At 37.5% G+C, this 17,189-nt stretch overlaps 1 protein-coding gene across 4 annotated transcripts in view; it reads left to right on the top strand.

Annotated features, from left to right (window-relative positions):
* PIK3R1 (phosphoinositide-3-kinase regulatory subunit 1) overlaps positions 1–7,519 on the top strand; it is a 55,049-nt gene extending 47,530 nt beyond the window's left edge. For all 4 annotated transcript variants that reach the window (XM_063454088.1, XM_063454091.1, XM_063454089.1 and 1 more), the window contains 6 exons: positions 520–645; positions 944–1,086; positions 1,394–1,570; positions 1,664–1,732; positions 2,607–2,774; positions 2,920–7,519. In XM_063454088.1, the coding sequence (XP_063310158.1) occupies positions 520–645; positions 944–1,086; positions 1,394–1,570; positions 1,664–1,732; positions 2,607–2,774; positions 2,920–3,109 (873 nt within the window). In that variant the 3' untranslated portion in view covers positions 3,110–7,519. The remainder of the gene's footprint in view (positions 1–519; positions 646–943; positions 1,087–1,393; positions 1,571–1,663; positions 1,733–2,606; positions 2,775–2,919) is intronic.
* The last annotated feature ends 9,670 nt before the right edge of the window (positions 7,520–17,189 follow it).

A 17,189-nucleotide genomic window follows, 5' to 3' on the forward strand; every position in this document is an offset into this window, starting at 1 on the left:
ATATGCCTATATGCCCAGTTATTGTTCTGTCAGTGCAGGCATTATTTTATAATTAGAATTCACAAAAAGGATCAGCGCTCAATATAGAATACATATTGATGTAAGGCAGCACTCCTTAAAGTAATATAACAATAATATTTTATCATTACTGTTTGATGATAAAATATTATTGTTATATTACTTTAAGGAGTGCTGCCTTACAGTCAGCTGCACCTAGTGTAAATTGATTGACAGCTGATGTCATTCCACCATTTTGTAGGTGGGGAAAGAAGATGGCTTGAACCCTAGGATAGAAATAATATTTTGACTCTTCCCTTTGAGCTCTCATAAAAAGAGCCTTTATAATAAAGTAGTCTATTCTTCACCCTCAAAACAACCTTTAAAACTGGGCAGATTAAAAATATACAGGTATGATGTAAATGTGGACCTGCTAATATGTATTTGTGACAGATTTACATAAATATTTTGATATATCAAGAATAAATCATAATAATGTATTTATTTTTCTCTCCTTTTAAGGATCAAGTTGTCCAAGAAGACAGTATTGAAGCTGTGGGAAAGAAATTGCGAGAGTACAACTTGCAATTTCAAGAAAAGAATCAGGAATATGACAGATTGTATGAAGATTACACAAGAACGTCTCAGGTATGTCCTGCGCATTAATTGCAGAGATCCCCCCCCCCCCACCCCCCCATATAAAATGTTCTGTCTGACAGTCACCCACTCTGCACGTGTCAAATTGTGGCTCTCAATCTCTCCATTATATAGTATGCCTGTGGTCAAAAGCATAAATTGCTTGCATCAAATGCATTTAAAATAAAAAAAACATTTTAAACATTTTGTCCAAAAAAATGTTTGATTTGTGTGGTTACTCATACTAAAACAAGGTGGCATTTTTTTTTTTTCTTAATTTTTTTTTTTTTTTTTTTAATATAATTTGCAGGATATTCAGATGAAAAGAACTGCAATAGAAGCATTTAAAGAAACTATTACAATATTTGAAGAGCAGTGCCAAACTCAAGAAAAATGCAGCAAGGAATACATTGACAAATTTAGGCGTGAAGGAAATGAGAAAGAACTACAAAGGTATGCTTATTTTTTATTTCTTTAACATTCCAATACATATAAACTCCATTCCCTCCCTTCTTATTGCCTGGTAGAGATATTTGCCAATGAAGTAGTCTTTTTGCTTGCTACCTAGTTTAATCATTGCTTAGTTCAGTGGTGGAGATATGTTTTTGTCTACCATCAAAGAAGCTGACTACATACGTAGGCTTGGATGTTTTGAAGATAACTGGAATATTCTATGTATGAGTTCGAATTTTGATATACAAAGTTCATTTTTCTTTCTAAAAGAAAGGACTAATTTAATTTTCCATGTTTCCTCTATCAGGCTCTATCTCAATAGTGAAAAACTCAAATCTCGAGTTATTGAAATCTTTGAAAGCAAACGTAGGCTGGAAGAAGATCTAAAGATACAAGCAGCGGAATATCGTGAGATTGATAAGCGCATGAACAGTATCAAACCAGACCTGATTCAGCTTAGAAAAACAAGAGACCAGTACTTAATGTAAGTATTCTTTTGTTGAAGCTATTTTTTTTTGGCTAACCATAATATCAATGTGACCACTAATGTTTATGCCTTTTTGTTTGGTTTATAAAGGTGGCTGACACAAAAAGGTGTCCGACAGAAGAAGTTAAACGAATGGCTTGGCAGTGAAAATACAGAGGAGTAAGTATTTTTTTTTAATTTATTCTTGACTGATGCCTAAAAGTTTTAAAACCCAGTGTGAAAATACCCAAATATTAGGACATTAGATGTTTAATTGGCACTTCATATCTGCCTTAATTTGGTTTCCTGCCCATATGGAATGCAAGAAACTTAAACTGATCAATAAAATAAACCTTATTCTAAATTGGAGAAGTACAAATGAAAGGAACACTCTGGGCACCATAACAACGTCATCAAAATGATCCCTGGTGCTTTCTTACTATTGGGGTTTAAACAGTTCACTAATGTCTATGTTCCCGCATTGTATCATCCTGTCCCCTTGTCCTTCCACTTTATGAAATTCTTGAACGGAAAGCTCAGGCAGGAGCACTACTGATGGGCTTAGAGCAATCAGCTGGGGCTCTAAGCCAATCCGTAGCTCTCATTCATAAAACCTGCATGAAAAAAGTGCGTTCGTATGTGTAAGGAAGTGCAATAACAACCTAATTTCAATCAAGATGCTATGGGGCCCAGAGTGTTCCTTTAGCATGTTTTTCCTAGGATCCTAGAAGAGACATCTTTAGCATGACATATTTTCTTTAAGTCTGGGTATAAAACCTATAGCATTTATTAAAAGTGTACTAAATATAAAAATATTTTGGATCTGGGCAATATAAGAATTAATTGGCACCTTGATAATAGTTTGTTATATTTATTCAAATGCATCCCTTTTGTGTGTCTTTCTGCACCAGCGGGGAGGCCTTTTTGAAAAAAACAATCTGCTATGCCAAAAAAACAAACAGATCCAACTTAAGAGCTAGTGATTTTGTTTAGAAGTTAATATTCTGTAACATCTCAAATTTATATTAAGCCTCCCCCCCTTGTCTCAATCTAGTCAGTACTCCACAGTGGAAGATGAGGATTTGCCACATCATGAAGAGAAGACGTGGAACGTTGGGAATATAAATCGAATTCAAGCTGAGAACCTGTTACGTGGAAAGAGAGATGGAACATTCCTAGTGCGCGAGAGCAGCAAGCAAGGATGCTACGCGTGCTCTGTGGTGTATGTATTTCTTTTCTTCGTGTGTTTGTGTTCTAAAGCATTTTCTTTACTTTTTTTTCTTGTATTACGAAATGGGGCTGGCTTTTTTGCTACATGGGTTACATCTATTATACATTGAAAATAAAAAAAATTTCTTTCATTTTAGGGCGGACGGAGAGGTTAAGCACTGTGTCATAAACAAAACCCTTACTGGTTATGGATTTGCAGAACCATACAATTTGTACAGCTCTCTGAAAGAACTGGTGCTCCATTACCAACACACATCGCTTGTACAGCACAATGACTCTCTCAATGTCACGCTAGCATATCCTGTATATGCTCAGCAAAGACGATGAACACATAAACAAACTGTGGAGTTTATTCGTAAATCGACAACATTGAGGCCTATTTAGGCAAACAAATCTCAAGCTCCCTTGTCAGTCTCCTTCACAAGATTGAGCTGCAGTATCAAAGCTGTCTTCAGATGGTATAAGAGCTTTCTTTCGCCATGGGTGCAGGAGATGAGTGTTAAGCTGTGAATGTATGTTTCTAAGCTATCATGCTTGCTTTCTAAGAACAAGAAGCACAGCAACAGAAAGATATGCTATTATAAGCCTATCTCCGGGCCTCCAGGTACCTAGAGGCCTTTACCATGGTGCTTGTTTACGTTCTATTGAAGCTTTACCAGCTAAAATGTTGGTCACCGCAGATCCGAGAAGCCAAGGTGCACTGTTTGGAGAAAATGTTTTGGCAACACAGTTCACCTCCACCCCTTTTCTTAAGGACTTCTGGTATATCATTCAGCGGATCTACTTACACGGCCTTGTGGATTGCTTCTTCATTTTCCCAAAAAAGAAAGAAAATATATGTAGCAGAATGGCACTTTTTCCATCGTTTCTGAAAGAAATGTTATAAAAAACAAAAAAAAGCGAACTGCATTATTCCATTCAGTCAGAGAAAGTGTAATCCGCAAAGTGCCCGGAGAAGTGTTTTTGTTAAAGACTAAAACAAAATCAGTTAAACCTATTTAATGTGGAAGATGACGGATTTAAAAAGGCGCATATATATCTATATAGATATAGATATATATACATATATATAAATATATATATAATATAATGTACATAGCATTGGGTGACAAGCTCTCAAAATGAAACGTAATACCATACTGTCTTTTTTATTTTGCTGACTGCTAAATCCTTAATGCTATGCAACATCAATTTTCTTTAAGCTGTTTTTTTGTTTGTTTTTTTTTTGTTCTTTTTTCTATGTACCAATAACATACCTTTTTTTTCCTTTTCATTGAAAAAAAAATGTTACCGTTTTGTTATGCTAGTTTTTTTTTGTGTTTATGTGCAGTACATGTCTGTGTTGGGATCTGGGGGTGGGAGGGGTAAAGAGAAACTTGGAATTTAAATGGGTTATTTTACAGTGGACTTTGTATAATATACTTGGCTCTAAGCCCAAGATTAAAAAAAAAAAAAAAAAAAAAAAAGTAATTCAAAATCCAATACAATTATTTGATTAATGTGTTGTTGGGCAGTGCCTAATGAGCTTCAAAGCTGCTTATTAATAAACCTTTAAAGTATATAAAGAAATATAAACATAAAATATCCAAATTTGACAGTGTTGTATTAATTTCCTGTAATGGTACTGGTTAACGTGCTTTGCACATTTTAGTCCTTTTAAAGACTGCACCAATTTGAATAATTGCCTATTTCAAATGGGTTGATGTAACATTTTAATTGGCTTGAGTACACAACCTTTTTATCCCCTTCATGGCCAGTCAGGCAAATCCCTTTCTGTTGCAACTGTCCTGACTGCTCGTCGGTCTTGAAAGCGTTCAATGAGACTTATCGCGCATGCATGAAATGTGCCACATATAATTATGAAAAGTATACACAATAGTTCTCATTGAAAAGACCTTGCACATGCAAATTGTGTTTATGGACAATGTCCATAAAACACACCATGGCTTGTTGACACATGAAAAATTTTGAAGAGATAATCTGAAATTGCATCCTTGCCTCTGTCCTTCTTATGACTTGTTGATAGGCTGAAGACACGCAACAAATTTATAACATGTGCTAAAGATGACCGTTACAACCCCCTCAGTTTAGTTTTTTTTTTAGCATGCAAACTCTACAATAAGTTATTTTATTGCATTTATTTCAGATGTTTTAACAAGAAATATTTCTATGAAGCATGAATTTTAGCAAAGATAGCATACATATTGACGTGCAGGACAACGTAATTATAAACATAGATGTTTATTCATTAAACCGCGACATGTGATTAATTGACAGCATAAATTTCACTTCACTTTAATAGTTTATATTAAAAAAAAAAAAAAAAATGAATCTCCCTTTGCCAAGACAATTGGTTGTCAGAAAACCACAACTCAAAATTTAGTGGATGAACCTCATTGATGGTTGGTTTGTTGGTTTGTGTTTTGTTTTTCCTCACATTGACGATTTTGTAAATGAAGATCGTAAATGGTTTTTTTTTTTTTTTTTTTTCAAACTTGTCTGACCCATTGGTAACTAGCTTGATGCTCTTTAAATATTTTCACTGCAACTCCTATATTCCTCATACAATCATTAATGAAGGTAGTGGGAATTGCTATCCAACCGCCGTTGTAAAGTCACAAGTTGGGCCAAGCCTTGTGTGACTAGTAGACAGGTTTCCAAAGAGTTGTTTAATGTTTGGGTTGCAGGACAAAAATACTGTAGGATACAAACAACTGGCTCTAACCTTGTATTATTTTAGCACTTTTACCACTGCAAATACAATTTTTTCAATTTTGGATATTCTCTTTGTTAAGCAGTGGTATGTTCTATTAGGGCTTTGTATTCTGCTGTATTTGCAATTACCTGCTTTTGTATTATTTGTTGACAATGTCCAATTAATATATGTGCTATGGATTCTTTGCCTACTGAATCATCACGAATTGGTCATTGAGATGTGCGTTCAGTTTTGTGTTTTTGTTTTTTTTTGTTTCTGTTTTTTAATCTCTTAATGGATTATTCCTCTCCATATTTTTGGTGCTCATTTAACGCCACCCCACTTACAAAATACATGTAGGTGTCTGCTAATGAGCTCTTCATTCTGTAATGCATATACAGACAGAATAATTTTTTATAATATATCGGGGTCCTTGCATTTCCATGTATGTCCATGGTTACTTGTGCAAACGAGATTGCAGATTGCATAGCCGAAGCGTTTTATAATATCAAAATACTCAACTCTTGCAAAACTCAAAAAGTGTATGCACATTTCAACTTTTCAGTACCAGGTGGTTAGACAATATTTTTGAACTTGTGGCTTTTTATAGGTTACTTAATATCCCCCCCCACACCCCACATTACAGAGTGATCTATATTGTATATGTATACACCATATACACTATACACACACTGTACAGTTTCAAACCTATACGTATGCATCAGCTACACATTGAAAAGCAGATTAAGACCTTACTTTATTCACAGCAACCTGGGATTTTTTTCAGCCACATCCCCAAAATGCTGTGTGACAATATGCAACTTGGCACAGTGTGTCACACTGCTTTCCATTGTCTAGTTGCTGCATACCATGATTTACAGTTGGACTATACCTAGTAAATTAACATGATTCAATCCTCCTACTGCACCTTGTTGGCTCACAAGTGTATGCATACATATACATCCACTTAAAATCCCATCCAAATGTTTCCTCTTTTATCTATTCTCCTTATGTTGTTCCGTGCTCATAAAGTAATTTGGTATTAAAAAATCCATACCATTTAACTTTTATTGATAATTTTACGCTGATTAAGAAAGTTCTATTAATATGCAAACATCTATTTTTAAGACTCTGGGAGCTTACAGGTGTTTAAGTCTAAGCCATATTTTGTCACAAAGTAGTCTTTGCTCCTATGCTCCACTTATTGTAATCTGCATTATTGATTGGGCTAGAAGAGTTTTGTTTTATTTTAAAATTTTATTTATCATGAAATGTACATGCACTATTCTCAAGATAAAGGTACACCATACAGTTTTTGAAGCACAAGTGTCTAGCCGATATTTCTTTCTACATTACAAAAACATGTTTTGGTAAAGATTAGTCAATTCGTGGATCAGAGCAAATGTTTGGTGACCTAGCTATTTGGAGCATTTTATGGTGACTTGCCCTTGTGAAGCAGGAGCTTCTCTTATGTGAATGATAATTTTGTGAGCTAAGATAAAATCGCTACTGAATTTAATCAGGACAATTGTGTGCTGCCTGTAAGATAGGCCTTTGCTATGCATGGTATACCATTTGGGAAAGTGACTTAGTGTGGTGGTCTAGTTAGGTTAAGAAATTGGGCAGTTTTGTGCTCACTGCCTGACATGGGCTATACATGCCAAATTTTATATACATTTAATAACGGCTTAATGCGTCTAAGTTAAGACTTGCTATGTCACTTAGATCATATTATTTGTCACCATAAGACTGCATTAGCTGCCCAATGTGCTGCTATTTTTTATTCCTGTTTCATACAAAAAAAATCTGCTTAATGTTTATACAACATTAAAAATTACTTTGTTAAAACAACATTAATACATTGGTCTTTCGTTGGGGGAGGAAAAGATGGTTAGTTGTAGTCTGCCTTTACAAGGCAATAAATACAGTTGTGCCTATGAAATTTTGAGCTATAGCTTTGATAAAGCTCTGTGTCTCGTTTTAAGTTGCTTTAAAACATTGTATTAGACCTTCAAAAAGAATAAAGATTGTTTTAAAAACGATATTTTCTGTGTCTTTACTGCCTGAAAATGAAATAAAAATATACTGTATACCAAAAAGCAACAGTAGTGCAAACGATTTTCATGGATTTCTGAATATGGTAGGTTACATTGTTTATTATTATTATTTTATTATTTATATAGCACCAACAATGGGTAATTACACTTCATATAACATTATGGCTATCTCAAATGGCCAGTGTCCTGAATGTTCTGTAGTCTTATCCCCTCTGCACATGTATTTGTTTTAGTAGCCAATGTGAAGCCAAGCTACAAGGTTTCTAAATATTCTTTAAAAGAGTTGAATAATAGCAGAAGTCCAAATGAAAACGGACCTTCTGTTTGCATGGTGGTAACCAACTCTGCTAGGGTTAATAAAGGCACTGATCAGGCTTGGCAGGATCTTATCTATACTTGCTGTCTGCTTTAAGCAAACAGTAACAAGCTCCCTAGAGGCCCAGATGGGATATCTAGCATGCCTGTTGCAAAGAACAACAGTGTATGTTGAAGGTATTAACTCTCTCCTAACCTGGCTGACAGAGCAATGTCTGCAGCTCAGCGAGGAATTGTTATATCAATGTAAGTTCATCCTAATTGCTAAGTAAAAGTTGGTTATATTGTAGTGCTGCAGTTATTTTAAAATTAGGCAGTTTGTTTACTTTTTGTTTTTTACTTTTTGTTTTACTTTTATAATTGAGTTAACTCTTGCAGGGTTGTGCGTACCGTACTCCTGAAGGAAATTCCAAATGTGCATGCCTAAACAAAAGCCAGTGTAATATGGCCACTGTGGTCCCCCTGAAATAAAAAAAAAGGGTTTTCCTTGCCTTGAATTCCAGTGTGGGCAAAGCTGCCGGTGCTGCTCTTCTGTGCCCATTCCTGACATCACTGAGGCCACACGAGGTCTATTCACAGGCTTCTCATAGAAAAGACTATGATTGGATCCATTGCTGACTCAGAGCACATGCGTGTGCTCCTGGCCGGCATGGAAGTGTGTTAGTGAGTGAGGGAGGGAGTTTTTGTACGGAAGGTAGCGGTGTGGGGAGCTAGCTTCAGGGAAAACGTTTCAAATCTATTGTCACCGTGCAGTGTGTGCTGACAGATGTAATTAATGCACATAATTAATATTAGGTCATACTAAGTCACGTGTGCAGAGGGCAACAAATTTAAAAATATCTCTATGTGCTAAAACACTGCACATACTGCCTCCAACCACCATGATCACTTCAAATCACTAAAGTGGTCATGGTAGTTAGAGTAATCCTTTAATCGCAAGTTTAAAGGAGGCATTTGCTTGGCTCTAGTTGAAAGCGTGAGAATGAGTTTAATCTCTTATAAACCATTTGTTCCCCACTCACTCTAATTATATTTAAACGGTTAATAATGAAAGTTACAAAGCATGCCTTCCTAGATTTCTCCATTAAGAGATGATGAAAAGGTGTTTTTGTCTCCTTTATTCTGCATATTTCCTTCCTAAAATTGCAAGCTTTATTGCCTTTTTAGTGCAGTTGTGTGTCTATCCATCTTTAAATGCAGACATAGTTGTATATGGAGGAGGTCCTGTGGGAGGGAGGATTAGAATCAGCTATTTTAAGTCCCAATCTGTCCCAGTTTAGCAATATTACTCTTGACCATTGCCCAACCATTGTTTGTACAAAGGCTCGAAACCAGATAACAGGAGTACATAAAAGTATTGTATAATTCAGTTACGTATTCCTCCAGTATAGCAGTATATGTTGGATAAGAAAACAGGAAACCGTGAACCCCATGCTAGGAACAATCTAGTTTAAATACTCCCCTTAAACAGCTCTGAAACAGTTATATCTGGTATAAAGGAAGCAATTTATTAGTGCCGTATATTATACACCATAAACACAGAAGTGATGATTAAAACCGCAATATATAGGCCCTATATAAACAGCATCACTGTGCCCCCTTCTTGGGCTAGGGTAATGACAGGAAAACAACTGGATCTTAGTCGATGGTATTTTTCTCCAATGGAAAATTATCTATATTGCACAAAATGTATAACACATTTAAAATGAAAAAGGGGTCGTATTTGAAGTAAAACGGAATTAATTTTATTTCTCACCCCTGGCCATCCCTTCTAAAAAGCACAGCACGGCTCTGTATCACTTGGTTTTAATCACTGCTGTGTCAGTAGTGAGTAGAAGTCAGTGGTGACCCATACTAGTAAACAATCAAGATGAAACTCTTCACAGCTCTGGGACTACTGAAACATTGTCAGGTTTAAAAAAATAATATATATTATTATTCTATCCATAACCTATTTGGGTTTTGCTTCCCAAGCAGTACCAAGCCTCTAAGCAAACCAGTAACCAACCTCATGCTGAAGAGTTGCATTAACAACGAAACAGCTGTCCATGAGTGGTTCACTGGTTTTGCATCTTATCCTAAATTGTGTTCCAAGCAGTTGTATACTGCAAACACAAATTAAAAGGAATCCATGTTTAAAATGGAATGAGGCAAAAATGTGATTCTTTGTTAAACTAATTTGCATATGCCCACCCAGAATCCTTTGCGGTTGTAACATCACTGCAGATTTGGGATTTCTGTGGGAAAAGCAAGTCTTATGGCTTGACTGGTGTGCAGATTTTTGTTTAGCATTGTATTAACTATATATCTATATCTACATATCATAGTGCAGTATATAATACACCATACCATACTGCACTATGATTTTTTTTAAACCTGACAATGTTCCAGTAGTCCCAGAGCTGTGAAGAGTTTCATCTTGATTGTTTACTAGTATGGGTCACTACTGACTTCTATTATATGCATTGTGTGTACTTTACTATTTGCTGGTTTATTGGGAGGTAATTATTGTTTAGAGCTGCACTAGCACTTTAATCTCATCTGTAAAGTATCTACAGCAACAGAACACTTTTTGGTACGTTTGTATATGTTGGATAATAGTCTTATAAAAAGCAGTTATAATAATGAATGTTTGGGGCTCTTATATATATTTTTTCTTTTCTTCTTCATGGTTTCATAAGCTGCTCAAGTACAATAAGTCTGTACTGAGCCAAGTTACAGACCAAAATTAGAAGGAAAATGTTGTGTGTGTAAAAGAATTAAGAGATGCATGGGTGAGGGATTTGTAGATCTAATACCAGACAAGTAAAGTGACAATGTTTTAAGGCTGTGAAAAGAAAGGGATAAAAGAGCTGTTTAACTTTAAGGATACATGACATGTGTGACATGTCATGATTCCCTTTTATTCCAGAGGTTTGGCCCTTAAGGGGTTAAACAGATTTTTTTTTTATTTTTTTTAAACCATTGAAGAGGTTGTTAGAAGCTAAAGGTTCAAGAAGATAGTAGGTGGGCACTGAATAAGAGAGTAACAATAAGAGCAGTGGCATACATACTTCCAGGGCCTTCGTTAACACGGGGCATTTACACCGGGCCCAGTTACTCCATTGAAGGACCCAAGGCCGCTGTTCTCACTAATCTCTCTTTATCTCCCATTGGCCCGCCGATGCAGCTGGTAGCCCACACACTAAGCAGGCTCATTGGGTGGCCTATGAACTTAGGGCCAACTGGTAGGCTTGTATCAGCAGTGGCCCAGTCGGGTGCTGTGGCCATTTAACAGCATGACCGGGCCCCCTCAAATTTCGGCAGTGGAACTGACAGCCGTGAGTCACTTCCTCCTTCCTGGAGGAGGAGGAGGAGGCAGTGTGGACGGGGGCTGTATAGCCAAACCCTTACTCCCAACAACCTCAGGCACCACACTGGACCCCAGGGAAGCCAGCCTCCAGCAAAGGTAGGAAACTGGAGGGTAGTTTGACAAATGTAAATTTTGCATATTATCTGTTTGTATCTGTGTGTCTGAATCTGCATGTGTGTCAGTGTGTGTATCTGTATGTCTGTAGGTGTATCGGTGTGTCTGTATCTGCATGTTTGTCAGTGTGTTTGTGTTTGTGTCTATTTCTGCGTGTATCACTTTGTGTATGTGTATATGTGCATAAATCTCAGCATTCAAATGTCAATAAAACACACACCCCTGCATTGAAACATCAACACTACATACAGACACAGCTCTGCATTAAAAAAACAAAACTATACATACATACTTGCATTCAAACGCCAGCACCACATACATAAAAACTTCATACAAAAAGAAACTTACATTTAAACACAAACACTGCTCAGTGCTACATACAACTCTGCAGGCATGAGAAAATGGTAGAGCCCCCGTTGTCAAACCATTGTTGGAGTTGCATGAATGATAGGGATCTACCTTTTGACCACCCTTGCAATAGGGGGACCCAAAACAATTATTGCGCCAGGACGCACTTTCTACTTTAGTTCTGCCACTGCGTTGGGCTAGAGGGCGTGATTGCATGAGGGGGGTGGCAGGATCCAGGGGTGCCCAAGCAGATGCTTGCCCCCTGGTCCAATCAATATTAAATTATTATCTTCCCCCGTCTTCATTAAAATAAAATGTAAAAAAAAAAAATTGTTACCTACATTGTTCTACCACCGAGGCTTCGTCAGCACTGCTCACCTCTCCGCCTCCTGTGATGTCACAGAGGTGGCATGGCTACCTCTGCCGATTTTATTCAATTCACAGAGGAGCATCGGGCTCCTAATCAGTCTGAGTGGCAAGCACCACACGCATTCTAACTTCCCTATAAAAAAAAAACATTGAGTTTTTCTCGGTCGCAGCAGCAGAAGCACCTCTACAGTCGCTAGAGGTGGACTTAACCCTGTACTGTAACCATTACAGTTTTAAATAAATTACATTGTAGGGTTAAATGAACAGAGACACTGCACCCAGACCATTTCATTGAGATTAAGTGGTCTGGGTGACTGTTTTTTTAAACTGCTCAGTGCCTTCATCTTCTTGCCACCATATACTGCTATGGCCACTGGCGGCTTAATCTGCCAGAAGCTCTTGTCACTTTTGTACACTTGCAAGAGTACAAAACTGCATCTGTAGATTTATTGTTTTATGATAGAGGATCCCAAGTCGCCTTGTGTTACTTGGGCTAATGAGGAAGCGTTTGCATGAGCAACTACAATTAGCTGACACAGTGTCAGCTGACCACTTTCAGCCTATCACAGCACCCATTATCTGAATGCATTATTATGGCTAGAAGGAAGTGTGTAATTTCTAACTTAGCCATACCTCCACTGACCCTGAGTGTTAAACTATTTAAAAATGGTTGAACATTGAATTGAAGGACATTGCCAGAGGACTCGAGGCACTATAACCAATTAAACGAGATGAAATCGTTACAGTGTCTCTTTGAGAATTTTTTATTTGCTTTGAAAAAAACCTAGACGCATACAAATAGTAGTCATTAGCAGTAGTATTTCAAACATTAATAGCCAACCAGCATTGGTGTCAAAAACATCAGGGTGAGAATCACCAGGAATTCAAAGGGAATTTCATTTTTTTTTTTTTTTTTAGACCAATTAGCTGAATTAGAAAAATTGTCCAAGTCAATTCTGAATTTGGTTTGGCTATTTTGGCCTTAAATTTTAAATGTACTTTTAATTCCCATCAATGCTCACTGTAGTGAATAACCCTGTGTGTATATTTCAGTTTTTTATTTGCAGTGCCAGTAGATTAAATGTAGTACAGATTCTGAAGAGAGAAAAACAAAATGAAAGAAAAAAAACTTTTGAAAAACCATAAAGCTCCCCACAAGGCGAAATGGAAATATAACCGTTAAAAAAAAAAGTTTGTACAAAACCCATCATGGATTTGTTGGGGGTATAAGTATAATTTAGTGCATACACAAGGACATTTAAGAAATATTCAATTTAAAACAGTTGTATTTTGTAATAGCATTTAAAGTAAAAGATGACCTGTATTATAGATGGTGTAATTCACAACATTAAAACCACTGACCGGTGAAGTGAATAACATTAATTAAATCGTTATAATGGCACCTTTAAGGAGTGGGATATAATAGGAAGTGAATTTCGTGAATTTCATGTGGTGAAAGCAGGAAAAATGTCCATACGAAATGATCTGAGTGACTTGACAAGGGCCAAATAGTGATGGCTAAATGACTGGGTCAGAGCATCTCCAAAACTGTAAATCTTGTGGGTTGTTCCAGGTATGCAGTGATTAGTGCCTACCAAAAGTGGCACAAGGAAGCATAACTGGTGAACTGGCCTCAGGGTCATGGGTGCCCCAAACTCATTGATGCATGTGGTTCCTGGTATTCATGTTGATGTTACCTTGACACGTACTGCTTACCTAGAGATTGCGGACCACGTACATAGTGTTTCCTGATAATGCAACCTGCCACACTGCAAAAATTGTTCAGGAACAGTTTGAGAAACATGGCAAAGAGTTCAAAGTGTTGTCTTTGCCTCCAAATTCCAAATATGTGGGATGTGCTGGAATAAGAATACGATTCATACGATCTGTTGCTAATGTCTTGGTGCCAGATAGCACACGACATGTTAAGAGGTCTTGTAGAGCCAATGCCTCATTCATCACAGATGTTTTGGAAGCACAACAGGAACCTACACAATATTAGGCAGGTAGTTTTAATGTTGTGATTTACCAGTGTAAACTAAGGGAAAGTTTCAGGTTATTTACTAAAGATTGTTGTGAATTCCGAGTGAATTTGAAATTTAAGACCTAAGTTCTATAGCTGGGAACTTTCTCCAAATCAGCTATGCTTCCTTTTACCTACTCTGGCATTAAATTTGAAATTCATTTGGAATAGATTTTGAATTCCTGACAATATTCAATTTAGTGTATAATTGTCTTAACATATATGTGGTGCTTCTGACCAAAGAGATGTTAGGATGTCCAGCCCCACAGAACAAAAGTAAGCCAAGAGTTGCACTAAAGAGTTATTCATATGTAAATAATAATTGCAAAATAATGCACATAGACTCTATTAAAGGCAATCTTTTATTTACAATAATAAAAAATGATAACCAAAAGTTTTACTTTAATAAGTTTGAAAGTCTTCCAAAATGTCTTCCAGAAAGAACACGTAGATTAATGTTTTTTAGGTCCACTGCACATAGAATATTTATAGCAAATATGGCCTTTGTTCAACCCTTACTTGTCATCTCTTTATAGTGCCACTCATGCTTTTCCTTTGATTCCCAGATAGAACTGTGTGGCAGCAAATCAAAGGAAGCATGAATGGATGCAGTTACAAACTAATACTTAAAACGGCACTGTCATGCAGAACCTACCTCTTTATTGATTCCCTTTCTCCTCCTCTGTCAGGATCTGTTCTTCATTTCTTCCTGTCTGCTCTAGTTTTTTTTTTTAAACACAAGACAAAGTAGGGACTACTATGTCTTATGGAGGTTTCCTACGCTTGACCAGGTTTGACCAGTGAAGGAACGAAGTGTGCTCCGTTTCCTGTGGTCAAAGCAATTTCCCCACAATTCTCACCTTTCCTCCATGATCTTGCGATGCTTCCTGTCAGTATTCCCGAACGTCCTGTCACTTAGTCACAACAGAATGAGAACAGTTTGTTCATTCACGTTAGTTCGCAATTCAGCACTTTGTTCTAATCGGAATGTAATGAATGAAATTCCGATCCGATTCGTGCCGTGCCTGCATCTTGCAGCTGCTTAGTAGATAACTCCCTAATTCCCACGGTATCAGGGAGCTATCTACCAATAGGCTGAAAGACATAAATTGGTCTTTCAGCCAAATTTAATAATATAAAGTAAAGATTACTTAGTATTAGTAACTTCTGCATGTTTAGTAACAGGCTGCTCACTGTTTAAAAAAAAAAAAAAAAAAACCCTAGTATCCCCCATCCCGAACCCCACCTGTGCCATGCGAGGGTCGGGGCTATTAAACTGAACGGGTGACCTATTGCCCTGCTCCCCGACCCCTGAGTGGCAGGTGGAGGCCCTAAATGAAAATGGGGGGACCTATTGTCCTGCCCCCAGCCCCAACCCCTGAGCGGGGGCTGGGGGCCCTAAATTACAATTAAAGGGAGAACTATTGTCCTCCCCCCAGCCTCCACTCCTGAGCGGTGGGGAGACCTATCGTCATCCCCCCCGGGCCCCACTCATGAGTGGCGGGTGGGGGCCATAAATTAAAATGTGGTGGGGGATGACCTACTGTCCTCCCCCACCCCTGAGTGGTGGGTGGGGGCCCTAAATAACAATAAGGGGTAGACCTACTGTCCTCCCCCCCAGCCCACACCCATGGGCGATGGGTGGGGGCTAATCAGAGTGCTCTGACAGGTAAATGAAGAGACTGACAGGTAAGCATGGGAAAGTTCTTTAGAATTTTCCCATGCTGTGTAATTTGACTCATAGCAACACTCTGATTGGTTGCTTTTAATCAGCCAATCACAGTGTTATGTGTCAAATTACACAGCATGGGAAAATTCCAAAGAACTTTCCTACGCTGTGTAAAATGACACAGAGAACTCTGATTGGATTTCACGCCTACCAATCAGAGTGCTGTGACAGGTAAATGTAGAGATTTACCTGTCAGAGCACTCTGGTTAGTGTAAACCAACCGATCAGAGTGCTCTGAGCCTAATTGCAGGGCGTGGGAAGGCTTTGTAAGCCTTCCCCTGCCCTGCGGAGCTCAGTCTCTGCGGTGCTCTCCATGGGTGAAGATGGATTACTTTTTTAGCGTCTTTTTTTTTTTTTTCATCTGATTTTTTTGCGTTCGGGTTTTTTATTTTATTTTCAGAATTTGACAGGTATTATGGATTTTTATTTGGCCTTTTTTGGGTCTGAGAAAATAATATTTGAGAAAAAAGAATGGTAAGTTATCAAATGGTAAGTTATTTTTAATTTACAGGGATTTAGTTTTGTTGTTCCCCCTCTCACTATTTGTAGGGTGAAGGGGGTAGGTAGGTCTTTATTAATTTTTTTTGGGGTGGGGGGTGACTAGGGGCTTGGGAACCCCTAGTCACCTGGGGGGTATTTACACTTAGCCCATGGCGACGGGTGGGGCGGCATAGCGAGTATGGGCATTCAGGAGATTTTAATCTCCCTTATGTTAATATAGGGGGTCATATTGAACCCCATAGAGTGAGGGAGGACATGGGGGGGCTTAGGCTGTGGTTTATCAGCCAATCAGTGCCTTCCAAGCTAGAAGAAGTTAACACTGCAGAATGTTTATTCCACATATCCAGTGCAGCCAAGTTGGGGACAATATCCAGGCAAAAAGAGCTAAAGTCAAGCCATTACTACTAAAGTAAAGTAGGAATGCTTTTGAAAAATAGAGATTTCAATAGATTATTTTTTTTAGCAAATAACAAAATGCAAAGTGAGTGAAGAGAAGAAAAATCTAAATCAAGTCAATATTTGGTGTGACCACCCTTTAACGGCATTAATTTTTCTACGTAGGTAGGTTGTTTCAAACATCTTAAAGAACTAACCTCAGTTCTGTGGTTTTAGGCAGCCTCAAATGCTTCTGTCTCTTCATATAATCTCAGATGCAACATAACAAGATATTATAATTTCTTTAAAAAAATCTAATTTATGAATAATTTTATACAGAAATTTGTTGTGGTGAGCTACAAAGCTATGCAGATAAAATCTCTTTCAGATGTGAATCATTATTTTTAACAGGGTAAACCACACTGCTGAGATTAAACTGTACTGTTTCGTTGTGTTCCTTCAACATCCTACGTCACTGTTTTCACCCTTCTTTCACGTTTCTTTTTCTCACATTAGATTATTTATTTAT

The sequence above is a fragment of the Pelobates fuscus genome, chromosome 5 (assembly GCF_036172605.1).
Source record: "Pelobates fuscus isolate aPelFus1 chromosome 5, aPelFus1.pri, whole genome shotgun sequence".
Lineage (NCBI taxonomy): Eukaryota > Metazoa > Chordata > Amphibia > Anura > Pelobatidae > Pelobates > Pelobates fuscus.